This window comes from Anolis sagrei, chromosome 12 (genome assembly GCF_037176765.1).
Source record: "Anolis sagrei isolate rAnoSag1 chromosome 12, rAnoSag1.mat, whole genome shotgun sequence".
NCBI classification, from domain to species: domain Eukaryota; kingdom Metazoa; phylum Chordata; class Lepidosauria; order Squamata; family Dactyloidae; genus Anolis; species Anolis sagrei.
This window is the reverse complement of record NC_090032.1, coordinates 9,758,836-9,774,011: the sequence shown is the minus strand read 5'-3', so window position 1 is coordinate 9,774,011 and position 15,176 is coordinate 9,758,836. Positions and strand designations below refer to the sequence as shown.

Sequence of the window (15,176 nt, the reverse complement as noted above, 5' to 3'; positions counted from 1 at the left end):
GTATTTAAGTGATCAATGAAATAATCTTATCTTACTTTTTTTTAAAAACCGAAAGGCCCGGATCAAAAAGATTATGCAAACGGATGAGGAGATCGGCAAAGTGGCGGCGGCCGTCCCTGTGATCATATGTATCCTTTCCAAAGGTTTATTCATGTTAGGTTGAGGGCGGCCCATGCGTATGTTGTGAATCCCAAATACATCAAATAATATCATCTCAGACCTCAGCCTTGACATCACCTTTATTTATTTATTATTATTTATTTACAACATTTATATGCCGCCCTTCTCACCGCAAAAGGAACTCAGAGCGGCTTACAAGATATATATACATACAATATATTATATTATATTATATTATATTATATTATATTATATTATATTATATTATTAGCATAGTACGATAGCAGTATTAAATATTACTATATTGTACTATACCATTATATTGTAACATTACTAGTATTTATTTATCGTGTCGGGGCAACCAGACCATTGTATTACATTTCTAACAGAACAAAACTAACAGACAAAACACAAAATTTGCAAGCTTGGTAGTTGATTAGATGTCCTTTGACCAGTATCTGGCCCCTTGGAGTGCTTCTGGTGTTGCCGCAAGAAGGTCCTCCATTGTGCATCATGTGGCAGGGCTCAGGTTAATTGCAGCAGATGGTCAGTGGTTTGCTCTTCTCCGCACTCGCATGTCGAGGATTCTACTTTGTAGCCCCATTTCCGAAGGTTGGCTCTGCATCTCGTGGTGCCAGAGCGCAGTCTGTTCAGCGCCTTCCAAATTTTCTGTGTGCCCAGGGGGGAGTCTCTCATTTGGTTGAGGTTCTGGGTTTGGGCCTGCCACTTTTGGGCTCTCGCTTGCTGAGGTGTTCCAGTGAGTGTCTCTGTAGATCTTTGGAAACTATTTCTTGATTTAAGTCGTTGACGTGCTGGCTGATGCCCAAACAAGGGATGAGCTGGAGACGTCACTGCCTTGGTTCTTTCACTATTGGCTGCTACTTCCCGGCGGATGTCAGGTGGTGAAATTACTAAGCAGTGTAATTTCTCCAGTGGTGTAGGGCGCAGACACCCCGTGATAATGCAGCATGTCTCATTCAGAGCCACATCCACTGTTTTAGTGTGGTGAGATGTGTTCCACACTGGGCATGTGTACTCAGCAGCAGAGTAGCACAGCGCAAGGGCAGATGTCTTCACTGTATCCGGTTGTGATCCCCAGGTTGTGCCAGTCAACTTTCGTATGAAATTGTTTCTAGCGCCCACTTTTTGCTTGATATTTTTGTAGGTCAGAGCATGGTCCACAGTGACTCCCAGGTATTTGGGTGCGCTACAATGCTCCAGTGGGATTCCTTCCCAGGTAATCCTCCGAGCTCGGAATGCTTCTCTGTTCTTGAGATGAAAGGCACATGTCTGTGTTTTAGATGGATTAGGGATCAGTTGGTTCTCCCTGTAATAGCACCTAGAGCTTCGGAAAGCCCCTGTTCAACCATCTCAAAGCTCCCTGCTTGGGTGGTGATGGCACGATCATCAGCATAGATGAAACTCTCTGTCCCTTCTGGCAGTGGCTGGTCATTTGTGTAGATGTTGAACATGGATGGAACAAGCACACTCCCCTGAGGCAGGCCGTTCTTCTGTTTCCACCATTTACTTCTCTGGCCTGAGAGAAGCCTCCTCGCAGGATTGCAAGACATCCGGGCGTCCCCTGGGCAACGTCTTCATAGATGGCTGATTCTCTCACTTCAGAAGCAACCAGAAGCAACTTGCAGCATGCAAACATTACTAGTAATATTACATGTAATATAAAGATATATAATTATAATTATAATATATTATTAGTATTGTATTATAATACTGTAAATAGTATATGTATATACAATATATTATATTATATTACTAGCTGTCCCATGCATTGCTGTGGCCCAGTCTGGTGATCTGGAAAATAAAGTAATGCTCTTTGATTGTGAACTATAAATCCCAGTAACTACAACTCCCAAATGTCAAGGTCTATTTTCCCCAAACTCAATCTGTGTCCGTATTTGGGCATATGGAATATTCGTACCAAGTTTGGTCCAGATCAATCATTGTTTGAGTCCACAGCGTTCTCTGGATGTAGGTGAACTACAACTCCCAAACTCAAGGTCAATGCCCACCAAACCCTTCAAGTGTTTTCTGTTGGTCTTGGAAGTCTTGTATGCCATATTTGGTTCAATTCTATCATTGGTGGAGTTCAGAATGCTCTTTGATTGTAGGTGAACTATCAATCCCGGTAACTCCCAAATGTCAAGGTCTATTTCCCCCAAACTCAATCTGTGTCCATATTTGGGCATATGGTATATCCATGCCAAGTTTGGTACAGATCCATCATTGTTTGAGTCCACAGCGTTCTCTGGATGTAGGTGAACTACAACTCCCAAACTCAAGGTCAATGCCCATCAAACCCTTCTAGGGTTTTCTGTTGGTCATGGGAGTCCTGTATGCCATATTTGGTTCAATTCCATCATTGGTTGAGTTCAGAATGCTCTTTGATTGGTGGTGAACTATAAATCCCAGAAACTACAACTCCCAAATGACAAAATTATTTTTTTGAGTGATGGTCACTCCTTGGGTTGTCTTGTGGGCAAATTTGGTGTCAACTCGTACAGTGGTTTTTGAGTTACGTTAATCCCACAAACGAACATTACATTTTTATTTATATAGATATTATATTATATTATATTATATTATATTATATTATATTATTAGCATATGGTCCCTTAACCGTTTCCCACCCAAAGCCCGAGCGCTGGAGCTCTTTCTGGAATCCTTACTGAAAAATGCCTGTCATGTGACGCAATCCAGGAACGCCAAGACCATGACAACATCACACCTGTGAGTATCACTCCACTTATCTACACCTTTCGTTTGGCACTCTAGGAGATACACACATATGCACAGTAGCTTGGGTACCCAACGTTGCCCGGGTTATTTGCATAAAATGCATAAGTGGGTGAACTACAACTCCCATAATGCCAGGTTAACCTTGAAAAGCTCCACCAGTACTTAAAAGTTTGTGGTGTTGGGCAAGTTTGCTCTAGATTCATCATGGGTGGGGTTCAGTGTGCTCTCTGGCAGTAGGGTGAACTACAACTCCTACTATGGTGAGTCAGTCCCCTCAATCCCTCCAGTAGGTTGAGTTAGTCAAGGGGGTTCTGTGTGCCAAGTTCTGTCCAAGTCCATCATGGATGCAGGTCACAGTTTCCCTGGTTATGGGTGAACTACAACTCCCAATATAGCGAGTCAGTCCCCTCCAGTCCCTCCAGTAGGTTGAGTTAGTCATGGGGGTTCTGTGTGCCAAGTTCGGTCCAGGTCCATCATGGATGGAGGTCACAGTTTCCCTAGGTGTGGGTGAACTACAACTCCCACTATGGCGAGTCAATCCTCTCAATCCCTCCAGTAGGTTGAGTTAGTCATGGGGGTTCTGTGTGCCAAGTTTGGTACAGGTCCGTCATGGATGGAGGTCACAGTTTCCCTGCTTGTGGGTGAACTACAATTCCCACTACGGTGAGTCAGACCCTTCCAATCCCTCCAGTAGGTTGAGTTCGTCATGGGGGTTCTGTGTGCCAAGTTCGGTCCAGATCCATCATGGGTGGAGGTCACAGTTTCCCTGGTGGTGGGTGAACTACAACTCCCACTATAGCGAGTCAGTCCCCTCCAATCCCTCCAGTAGGTTGAGTTAGTCATGGGGGTTCTGTGTGCCAAGTTTGGTCCAGGTCCGTCATGGGTGGAGGTCACAGTTTCCCTTGGTTGTGGGTGAACTACAACTCCCACTATAGCAAGTCAGTCCCCTCCACTACATGGGGGTTCTGTGTGCCAAGTTCGGTCCAGGTCCGTCATGGATGGAGGTCACAGTTTCCCTGGTTGTGGGTGAACTACAACTCCCACTATGGCGAGTCAGTCCCCTCCAGTCCCTCCAGTAGGTTGAGTTAGTCATAGGGGTTCTGTGTGCCAAGTTTGGTCCAGGTCCGTCATGGGTAGAGGTCACAGTTTCCCTAGTTGTGGGTGAACTACAACTCCCACTATAGCGGGTCAGTGCCCTCAATCCCTCCAGTAGGTTGAGTTAGTCATGGGGATTCTGTGTGCCAAGTTCGGTCCAAGTCCGTCATGGATGGAGGTCACAGTTTCCCTAGTTGTGGGTGAACTACAACTCCCACTATGGCGAGTCAGTCCCCTCCAATCCCTCCAGTAGGTTGAGTTAGTCATGGGGATTCTGTGTGCCAAGTTCGGTCCAAGTCCGTCATGGATGGAGGTCACAGTTTCCCTGGTTGTGGGTGAACTACAACTCCCACTATCGCGAGTCAGTCCCCTCCAATCCCTCCAGTAGGTTGAGTTAGTCATGGGGGTTCTGTGTGCCAAGTTCGGTCCAGGTCCATCATGGGTGGAGGTCCATCATGGGTGAAGGTCACAGTTCCTCTCCTTGTGGGTGAACTACAACTCCCAGAAAGGAAGAACAGTACCTAAAGACCATGCTCTGGTCTTGCGCAGGAAGCAATGCATAGAGCTGGAGCAGCAGTTTGACTTTCTGAAGGACCTGGTTGCCTCCGTCCCGGACATGCAAGGAGACACCGAGGACAACCACATGGAGGGAGAGAAAGTGTCCCGGAGGTAAGGAAGAGAGACATAGCATGATTCCTGGGTACCTGCATGACACGTAACAAGGTGGTCATTTCAATCTCTCGTATTTCCAGGTAGGATGGAGAAAGACAAAGGCAAAAGGCCACTATGCACAAAAAATAATGCAGTTATATAATCATGAGAATGTGCAATAGATCTATGCTGTAGTACTACAACATTCAATGTACTAACATCTTGTACAAAGTATAATCCCTGCCATACGCCTGTGAGACATGGACTGTCTACAGACATCAACATTGACACTGAAATACAACATTGCCTGAGCTCTGCGAATGCAGCATTTTTCCAAATGAAGCCGAGAGTGTTTGAGGACCGGGACATCCATAGGGATACCAAGGTGCTTGTTTATAAAGCTATTGTCCTCCCAACCCTGCCATACGCCTGCGAAACGTGGACTGTCTATAGACGTCAAAATTGACACTGAAATACAGCACCGCCTGAGCTCTGCGAGTGCAGCAGTTTTCCGAATGAAGCAAAGAGTGTTTGAGGACTGGGACATCCGTAGGGATACCAAGGTGCTTGTTTATAAAGCTATTATCCTCCCAATTCTGCTATACACCTGCAAAACGTGGACTGTCTACAGACATCACATGCAACTCCTGGAACGATTCCATCAGCACTGCCTCCAGAAACTCCTGCAAATCTCTTGGGAAGACAAGCGGACAAATGTCAGCTTAGACCACCAGCATTGAAGCGATGGTTCTCCGCCATCAACTACGCTGGACCATTACATTATATTATAAATATTATATGTATATACAATATATTACATTATATTAAATTATATTATTAGCATAGCACAGGCTGATGACATATGCAGGAGACAAGGTGGAACTGTCCCCTGGCCCCTTCTCTCTTCACTCAGGGCCAGAACGGCAGTTTGTGCTGGGGGAGGGGTCCCCAACTGATGACATATGCAGGAGACAAGATGGAACTGTCCCCTGGCCCCCTCTCTCTTCACTCTTGCCCAGAGTGGCAGTTGGTGCTGGGGAAGGGGTCCCCGACTGATGACATATGCAGGAGACAAGGTGGAACTGTCTTCTGGCCCCCTCTCTCTTCACTCTGGCCCAGAACGGCGGTTAGTGCTGGAGGAGGGGTCCCCAACTGATGACATATGCAGGAGACAAGATGGAACTGTCCCCTGGCCCCCTCTCTCTTCACTCTGGCCCAGAGCGGCAGTTGGTGCTGGGGGGAGGGGTCCCCGACTGATGACATATGCAGGAGACAAGATGGAACTGTCTCCTGGCCCCCTCTCTCTTCACTCTGGTCCAGAGCGGCAGTTGGTGCTGGGGGAGGGGTCCCCGACTGATGGCATATGCAGGAGACAAGATGGAACTGTCCCCTGGCCCCCTCTCTCTTCACTCTTGCCCAGAGTGGCAGTTGGTGCTGGGGGAGGGGTCCCCGACTGATGACATATGCAGGAGACAAGATGGAACTGTCTCCTGGCCCCCTCTCTCTTCACTCTGGTCCAGAGCGGCAGTTGGTGCTGGGGGAGGGGTCCCCGACTGATGGCATATGCAGGAGACAAGATGGAACTGTCCCCTGGCCCCCTCTCTCTTCACTCTTGCCCAGAGTGGCAGTTGGTGCTGGGGGAGGGGTCCCCGACTGATGGCATATGCAGGAGACAAGATGGAACTGTCTCCTGGCCCCCTCTCTCTTCACTCTGGTCCAGAGCGGCAGTTGGTGCTGGGGGAGGGGTCCCCGACTGATGGCATATGCAGGAGACAAGATGGAACTGCCCCCTGGCCCCCTCTCTCTTCACTCTGGCCCAGAGCGGCAGTTGGTGCTGGGGGAGGGGTCCCCGACTGATGGCATATGCAGGAGACAAGATGGAACTGTCCCCTGGCCCCCTCTCTCTTCACTCTTGCCCAGAGTGGCAGTTGGTGCTGGAGGAGGGGTCCCCAACTGATGACATATGCAGGAGACAAGATGGAACTGTCCCCTGGCCCCCTCTCTCTTCACTCTGGCCCAGAGCGGCAGTTGGTGCTGGGGGGAGGGGTCCCCGACTGATGACATATGCAGGAGACAAGATGGAACTGCCCCCTGGCCCCCTCTCTCTTCACTCTGGCCCAGAGCGGCAGTTGGTGCTGGGGGAGGGGTCCCCGACTGATGGCATATGCAGGAGACAAGATGGAACTGTCCCCTGGCCCCCCCTCTCTTCACTCTGGCCCAGAGCGGCAGTTGGTGCTGGAGGAGGGGTCCCCGACTGATGACATATGCAGGAGACAAGATGGAACTGCCCCCTGGCCCCCTCTCTCTTCACTCTGGCCCAGAGCGGCAGTTGGTGCTGGGGGAGGGGTCCCCGACTGATGACATATGCAGGAGACAAGATGGAACTGTCCCCTGGCCCCCTCTCTCTTCACTCTGGCCCAGAGCGGCAGTTGGTGCTGGAGGAGGGGTCCCCGACTGATGACATAGGCAGGAGACAAGATGGAACTGTCCCCTGGCCCCCTCTCTCTTCACTCTGGCCCAGAGCGGCAGTTGGTGCTGGGGGAGGGGTCCCCGACTGATGACATAGGCAGGAGACAAGATGGAACTGTCCCCTGGCCCCCTCTCTCTTCACTCTGGCCCAGAGCGGCAGTTGGTGCTGGGGGAGGGGTCCCCGACTGATGACATATGCAGGAGACAAGATGGAACTGTCCCCTGGCCCCTTCTCTCTTCACTCTGGGCCAGAACGGCAGTTTGTGCTGGGGGAGGGGTCACCAACTGATGACATATGCAAGAGACAAGATGGAACTGTCCCCTGGCCCCCTCTCTCTTCACTCTGACCCAGAGCGGCAGGTGGTGCTGGGGGAGGGGTCCCCAACTGATGACATATGCATTAGACTAGATAGAACTGCCCCCTGGCCCCCTCTCTCTTCACTCTGGCCCAGAAGTTTGATTTGTCTACTGGCCTGCCCGACATACATCAGGGAGCAGGGACAGATAATAACATAAATGACACCCTTGGTGGTGAAGTCGCAAAATGTTGCAGTTGATAAATACTCTTAGTTTGGGCATTTTGAAAAACCTTAGTTTGAATAAATTGCAGACATATAGTGCAATGGTGACACAGAAAATAAAAGGACTGATAAACTTGTGCATTTTGCTGTAGGAATTTAAGTGTTTATCCCATAAAAGATTTTTTTGGTTTAGAGATTTGCATTGTGTGTCTCTGTTAAATATACTTTGTACAAGCTGTTAGTACATTGAATGTTGTAGTACACAACATAGATCTGATATACATTCTCAGGATTATATAACTGCATTATTTTTTGTGTATAGTGGCCTTTTGCCTTTGTACTTTGGGGGATCCTTTCTCTCTATTGTTTTTAGGACTGAGAAAGACCCCAGGTTGAAAGCCATTTGTGTTTCTCATTTCTGGTTCAGGGGCCGGAAACCAGGCAGCGGACGGAAGAATGGCGGCACAGCGGGCAAAGGAAGGGATGCCAAGCAGTCTGGCACTGATTCGGAGCAAGAGGTGGGTTGGCAGTAAAGGATGGTGCGACGACCTTTCGCCACTCCAGTCCTTTTTCAGGTGTCTTTTTACGTGTGACAATGTGGGGAGGGGGCATATTTTCTTTTAAATCTTTTTACTGCCTTGTATTGATGTATTTTCCCCTTTTTAAATTGGCTGGGGCTTTCTTGTGAGCTTTTTCCTTGAGCCTTTTATATTACAGGCTTGAGACACTCTTGTAGTAAACGAAGTAACAAAGTTTATTTATAGCTTCTGGCTCCAACGCTTATGGTTACATTGGTGTGTTCTGTTACAGTCTTGAGTCTTACATCCAATATCATTCACTTAGTTAACTTTTCTTATCAAACTTCAACTGTTTCACATCAACAAATATGTTACTTTTTCATACATTCTTGACAGAACTATATTCCGCCTTAAACCACACTGGCACTTCTTTATTTTCCTTAAAACTTAAGCTCCATTTCCCTAACTGCTTTTCTCTCACAGAAATTCCTAACTGTCCTAAACAAACAGGAATCCCTAACTGAAACCTTTTGACTGTCTAACTGCCTATTTTTAAACTTAACTCCGCCCCTTTGGAATGTTCAGCTCTCTTCCCCCCAACTGCCATTCCGGCTCAGTGGCCCTTTCAAATCCTGGCGTACACTCATCTGCATACGACCAATCGGCTGCACGTATGCAAATTAATCTTGCCTCTACTGTTGCTACCCTATTTCCGCGAATTCTGCCACATTGCAACATAGAGCTATACATCAAAATTTTTATATAGATCAACAAATTTGCTACATATGGGTTAAGGACAATAGTATGGGGACATAAGGCTTGGCAGTGGGGAGAGTCCAGAAAGATACACCATTGAATTCTCCCATATTGGTCAACAGTTTCGAGGCGTTTCCTTCTTCGTCAGAAATCACATTTGTGTCAACCTAATGGGCCCTAATGATACTTCCCTACAGACTCAGATCGACATCCCGTATATACTCGAGTATAAACCGAGTTTTTAACCCCTTTTTTAGACTGAAAAAGCCCCCTCAGCTTATATTCGGGTCGGCTTATACTCGAGTATATTCGGTAAATCTAATGTTCAGGTTGCCCACCTCAAAGGGCAATGGGCAGGATGGGTTTGTCCCAACAGTCTCCGAATCTTACTAACCCTCTTTCAATAAATAGGATGATTCGGAAGACAGCGAGAGCAACGGAGAAGAGGAAATGTCCCAGCCGACCCCCGCCGTGCGACCCACTACACACCTCTCCACGTAATGTTTCCTATATGTTTTAAGCTGGTTGTTATTATTATTGTTGGGTTGCTGTGAGTTTTCTGGGCTGTAAAGCCATGTTCCAGAAGCATTCTCTCCTGACATTTCAACCACATCCATGGCAAACATCCTCAGAGACAGCAAAAATGCCACGATATATTTTAAAATTAATATTTTTTGGAAACAGCAAAAATATCGCGATATACTTTTAAATTAATATTTTTTGGAAACAGCGAAAATACCACAATGTATTTTTAAATTAATATATTTTTAAAACAGCGAAAATACCGCGATATATATTTAAATTAATATTTTTGAAAACCATAAAACAGCGAAAATGCCGCAATATATTTTAAAAGTAATATTTTTTTGAAAACACCGAAAATACCACGATGTATTTTTAAGTAATATTTTTTGAAAACTGTGAAATAGCCAAAATACCACGATATATTTTAAAATTAATATTTTTGAACACCACAAAACAGCAAAAATACCACAATATACTTTTAAATTAACGTTTTTTGGAAACAGCGAAAATACCGCGATATATTTTTTAATTAATATTTTTTGAAACAGCGAAAATACCGCGATATATTTTTAAATTAATATTTTTTGAAAGCTGCGAAACAGCAAAAATACAGCGATATACTTTTAAATTAATATTTTTTGGAAACAGCGAAAATACCGCAATATATTTTTTAATTAATATTTTTTGGAAACAGCTAAAATACCACGATATATTTTTAAATTAATATTTTTTAAACCGTGAGACAGCAAAAATACTGCAATGTATTTTTAAATTAATATTTTTTTGAAACAGCGAAAATACCGCAATATACTTTAAAATTAATATTTTTTAAAACCACAAAACAGTGAAAATATCGCAATATATTTTTAAATAAATATTTTTTTAAAACTGCTAAACAACGAAAATACCGCGATATATTTTTAAATTAATATATTTTTGAAAACAGCGAAATAGCCAAAATACCGCGATATATTTTTAAATTAATATTTTTGGAAACCCTGAAACAGCGAAAATACGCGATATATTTTTAAATTAATATTTTTTTGAAAACAGTGAAAATACTGCGATATATTTTTAAATTAATATTTTTGAAAACAGTGAAAATACTGCGATATATTTTAAAATTAATATTTTTTGGAAACAGTGAAAATACCGGAATGTATTTTTAATTATTATTTTTTTTTGAAACAGCAAAAATACTGCGATATATTTTTTAATTAATTTTTTTGAAACAGCGAAAATACCGCGATATATTTTCTAATTAATATTTTTTTGAAACGGCTAAAAACCACGATATATTTTTAAATTAATAATTTTTGGAAACAGTGAAAATACCGCAATGTATTTTTTAATTAATTTTTTTGAAACAGCAAAAATACTGCGATATATTTTTTAATTATTTTTTTTGAAACAGTGAAAATACCGTGATATATTTTAAATTTTTTTTGAAACAGCTAAAAAACCATGATATATTTTTAAATTAGTATTTTTTGAAAGCCGCGAAACAGTGAAAATGGCTGCGATATACTTTTAAATTAATATTTTTTGAACACTGAAACAGCTAAAATACAGCGATATATTTTAAAATTAATATTTTTTGAAAACAGCGAAAATACCACGATATATTTTTAAATTAATATTTTTTGAAAACTGCGAAACAGCGAGTCCGCTAAAAGCGAACCATGAAGTAGCGAGGGAACACTGTATGTTGAATAGGGGACGACACATTGCTGGACCGGAACGACGAAGCGGCAGTTGTAGGGCTCACAAAACGTGCTCTTTTGCCATGACTTCCTTCCAATCCCTGTCTCGCCTTGTCTTCTTTCCTCCAGCACCCCAGTGCCGTATCTCCCCTTCTCGGCCCCGCCGGTTCCCACAATCCCCCTCGCCGTCCCGGCTCCGACGGCGTCCCTCTCAGCGGCCCCTCCGCCCGCTCCGCTTGCGCCGGTCAAGGAGGACGACGAAGAGGAAGACTACGATTCCTAACCCTGAGTCCGTTTCAGCTGCTGCCACTTTTGGGGGACGGGGCGGGAGAGGGTCGGGGGGGTCGTACCACTGGGTTTGTTTTGGACTGGGCCGTTCTTAAATTTATTAAAAAACACGAAACTCTGAGCGTGGGATTCTTTCTCCCTTGTTCCCTTTTTCCTCCGCTCCCAATGAAGAAATTGGATGGCATCCTTGTTTTGGTCCCCTGCCTTTTTTTTCCTTTGAAAGAGAGGTTGTAAAGCAAATTGGGTTGTTTTTTTTTTAATTTGTCATTAAAAAAGAACAACGAAGGAAGGCGTTGTGTCCTCAGCTCGTTTTTCCACCCTGCCACCGTTAATACGAAATCTCTAGGACGCCGAGTTAGTCATGGCGGTTCTGTGTGCCAAGTCTGGTCCAGATCAGTGGAGGTTCACAATTTCTCTGGTTGTGGGTGAACTACAACTCCCAGAAAGGAAGGTCAGTCCCCCTCAAGACCCCTCCAGTAATCAAATTTCAACATATGCGTTCCACGTTTTGTATAGATCCATTGGTATTGGATTCATAGTGCACTCTGGGTGTAAGTGAACTACAACTCCCAAAAAGGAAGGTCAGTTCCCCCCATGACCCCTCCAGTAATCAAATTTCGACATATCAGGTATGCATGCCAAGTTTGGTCCAGATCCATTGGTGTTGGGTTCATAGTGCACTCTGGGTGTAGGTGAACTACAACTCCCAGAAAAGGTCAGTTCCCCCCAAGACCCCTCCAGGAACCAAATTTCGACATATCAGGTATGCATGTCAAGTTTGGTCCAGACCCATTGGTATTGGGTTCATAGTGCACTCTGGGTGTAGGTGAACTACAATTCCCAGAAAGGAAGGTCAGTCCCCCTCAAGACCCCTCCAGTAATCCAATTTCGACATATGTATCCCAAGTTTGGTCCAGATCCATTGGTGTCGGGTTCATAGTGCACTCGGGGTGTAGGTGAACTACAACTCCCAGAAAGGAAGGCCAGTTCCCCCAAAGACCCCTCCAGTAATCACATGTTGACATATCAGGTATGCATCTCAAGTTTGATCTAGATCCATTGGTGTTGGGTTCATGGTGCACTCTGGATGTAGGTGAACTACAACTCCCAGAAATAAAGTTCCCTCCAAGACCCCTCCAGTAATCAAATTTCAACATATCATGTATGCATGCCAAGTTTGGTCCAGATTCGTTGGTGTCGAGTTCTTAGTGCACTTTGGGTGTAGGTGAACTACAACTCCCAGAAAGGAAGGCCAGTTCCCCCCAAGACCCCTCCAGTAATCAAATTTCGACATATCAGGTATGCATCCCAAGTTTGGTCCAGATCCATTGGTATTGGGTTCATGGTGCACTCTGGATGTAGGTGAACTACAACTCCCAGAAAGGAAGGTCAGTCCCCCCCCCCTCCCCAAGACCCTTCCAGTAATCAAATTTCAACATCCAGGTCCAGACCCATTGGTATTGGGTTCATAGTGCACTCTGGGTGTAGGTGAACTACAACTCCCAGAAAGGAAGGTCAGTCCCCCTCAAGACCCCTCCAGGAACCAAATTTCGACATATCAGGTATGCATGCCAAGTTTGGTCCAGATTCGTTGGTGTCAGGTTCATAGTGCATTCTGGGTGTAGGTGAACTACAACTCCCAGAAAGGAAGGTCAGTTCCCCCCGAGACCCCTCCAGTAATCAAATTTCAACATATCAGGTATGCATGCCAAGTTGGGTTCATGGTGCACTTTGGATGTAGGTGAACTACAACTCCCAGAAAGGAAGGTCAGTCCCCCTCAAGGCCCCTCCAGTAATCAAATTTCGACATATGCATCCCAAGTTTGGTCCAGATCCATTGGTGTTGGGTTCATAGTGCACTCTGGATGTAGGTGAACTACAACTCCCAGAAAGGAAGTTCCTTCCAAGTCCCCTCCAGTAATCAAATTTCGACGTATCATGTATGCATGCCAAGTTTGGTCCAGATTCGTTGGTGTTGGGTTCATAGTGCACTCTGGGTGTAGGTGAGCTACAACTCCCAGAAAGGAAGGTCAGTTCCCCCAAAGACCCCTCCAGTAATCACATTTCGACATATGCATCCCAAGTTTGGTCCCGATCCATTGGTGTCGGTTTCATAGTGCACTCTGGATGTAGGTGAACTACAACTCTTTATAAATCCCCCCAAAGACCTCCATTATAGTTTGTTAGTCATGGAGCTTCTGTGTGACAAGTTAGTTCCAGGTCAATCATTGGTGGAGTTCAGAGTGATTGCAGGTGAACTATACATCCCAGGATCTACAACTCCTCTAAATCATGGTGAATTCTCCCCACACTTCTCTAGTATGTTTAGTTACTGATCAATTCCCATTTGCTGTGTACCATAGAAAAAGTCAGGAAAGGGTTATGGGAGGGGCAGTGGGCAGGGTCATGCAAATTCCACACCAATGGAGAGAGTAAGGAACACTGGGATGCCTGTGGTGGAGGAAAGACATGACATCTAGGATGAAATTGTGTCTGCATGAAAGTCTTTGCTTGGGTGGTGGGCAGTATGGTGTTGGTGGAGGACATTGGCAGATAAAGAGAGAAAGGAACACTGGGATGCTTGTGGTGGAGGAAACACATAAACTCTAGGATGAAATTGTCCCCGAATTAAAGCCTTCACTTGGGTGGTGGTCAGTGTGGTGTTGGTGGAGGACATTGGCAGGGAAAGAGAGAGAAAGGAACACTGGGATGCCTGTGGTGGAGGAAACACATACACTCTAGGATGAAATTATCCCTGAATAATTTCACTTGGGTGGTGGTCAGTGTGGTGTTGGTGGAGGACATTAGCAGGGAAAGAGAGAGAAAGGAACACTGGGATGCCTGTGGTGGAGGAAACACATACACTCTAGGATGAAATTGTCCCTGAATTAAAGCCTTCACTTGGGTGGTGGTCAGTGTGTTGTTGGTGGAGGATACTGGCAGGGAAAGAGAGGGAAAGGAACACTGGGATGCCTGTGGTGGAGGAAACACATAAACTCTAGGATGAAATTGTCCCCGAATTAAAGCCTTCACTTGGGTGGTGGTCAGTGTGGTGTTGGTGGAGGACATTAGCAGGGAAAGAGAGAGAAAGGAACACTGGGATGCCTGTGGTGGAGGAAACACATACTCTAGGATGAAATTTTCCCTGAATAAAAGCCTTCGCTAGGGTGGTGGTCAGTGTGGTGTTGGTGGAGGACATTGGCAGGGAAAGAGAGGGAAAGGAACACTGGGATGCCTGTGGTGGAGGAAACACATACTCTAGGATGAAATTTTCCCTGAATAAAAGCCTTCGCTAGGGTGGTGGTCAGTGTAGTGTTGATGGAGGATATTAGCAGGGAAAGAGAGAGAAAGGATCACTGGGATGCCTGTGGTAGAGGAAACATACTCTAGGATGAAATTTTCCCCATATGAAAGCCTTCACTTGGGTGGTGGGAAGTTTGGTGTTGGTGGAGAATATTGGCAGGACTGTCGGACATGTTCATGACACTATAACCTGCAATGTGATTGGACGGAGGACCTTTTGTGTTTCCTGACTAGTGGGAGCTATAGTTTATGGAGGCAGGAGCTTGTCAGGAATGCCTGTGGTGGAGGAAACACATAAACTCTAGGATGAAATTGTCCCCAAAGGAGAGCCTTCACTTGGGTGGTGGTCAGTGTGGTGTTGGTGGAGGACATTGTCAGGGAAAGAGAGAGAAAGGAACACTGGGATGCCTGTGGTGTTTCCTGACTAGTGGGAACTATAGCTGTTTGTGGAGGCAGGAGCATAAGTGGGC

At 45.3% G+C, this 15,176-nt stretch overlaps 1 protein-coding gene across 1 annotated transcript in view; it reads left to right on the top strand.

Moving 5' to 3' along the window:
• DRAP1 (DR1 associated protein 1) overlaps window positions 1–11,692 on the top strand; it is a 17,576-nt gene extending 5,884 nt beyond the window's left edge. The window contains exons 2-7 of the mRNA XM_067472413.1: window positions 56–128; window positions 2,775–2,868; window positions 4,522–4,641; window positions 8,041–8,131; window positions 9,299–9,384; window positions 11,245–11,692. Of these exons, the coding sequence (XP_067328514.1) occupies window positions 56–128; window positions 2,775–2,868; window positions 4,522–4,641; window positions 8,041–8,131; window positions 9,299–9,384; window positions 11,245–11,398 (618 nt within the window). The 3' untranslated portion in view covers window positions 11,399–11,692. The remainder of the gene's footprint in view (window positions 1–55; window positions 129–2,774; window positions 2,869–4,521; window positions 4,642–8,040; window positions 8,132–9,298; window positions 9,385–11,244) is intronic.
• Window positions 11,693–15,176: the final 3,484 nt, after the last annotated feature.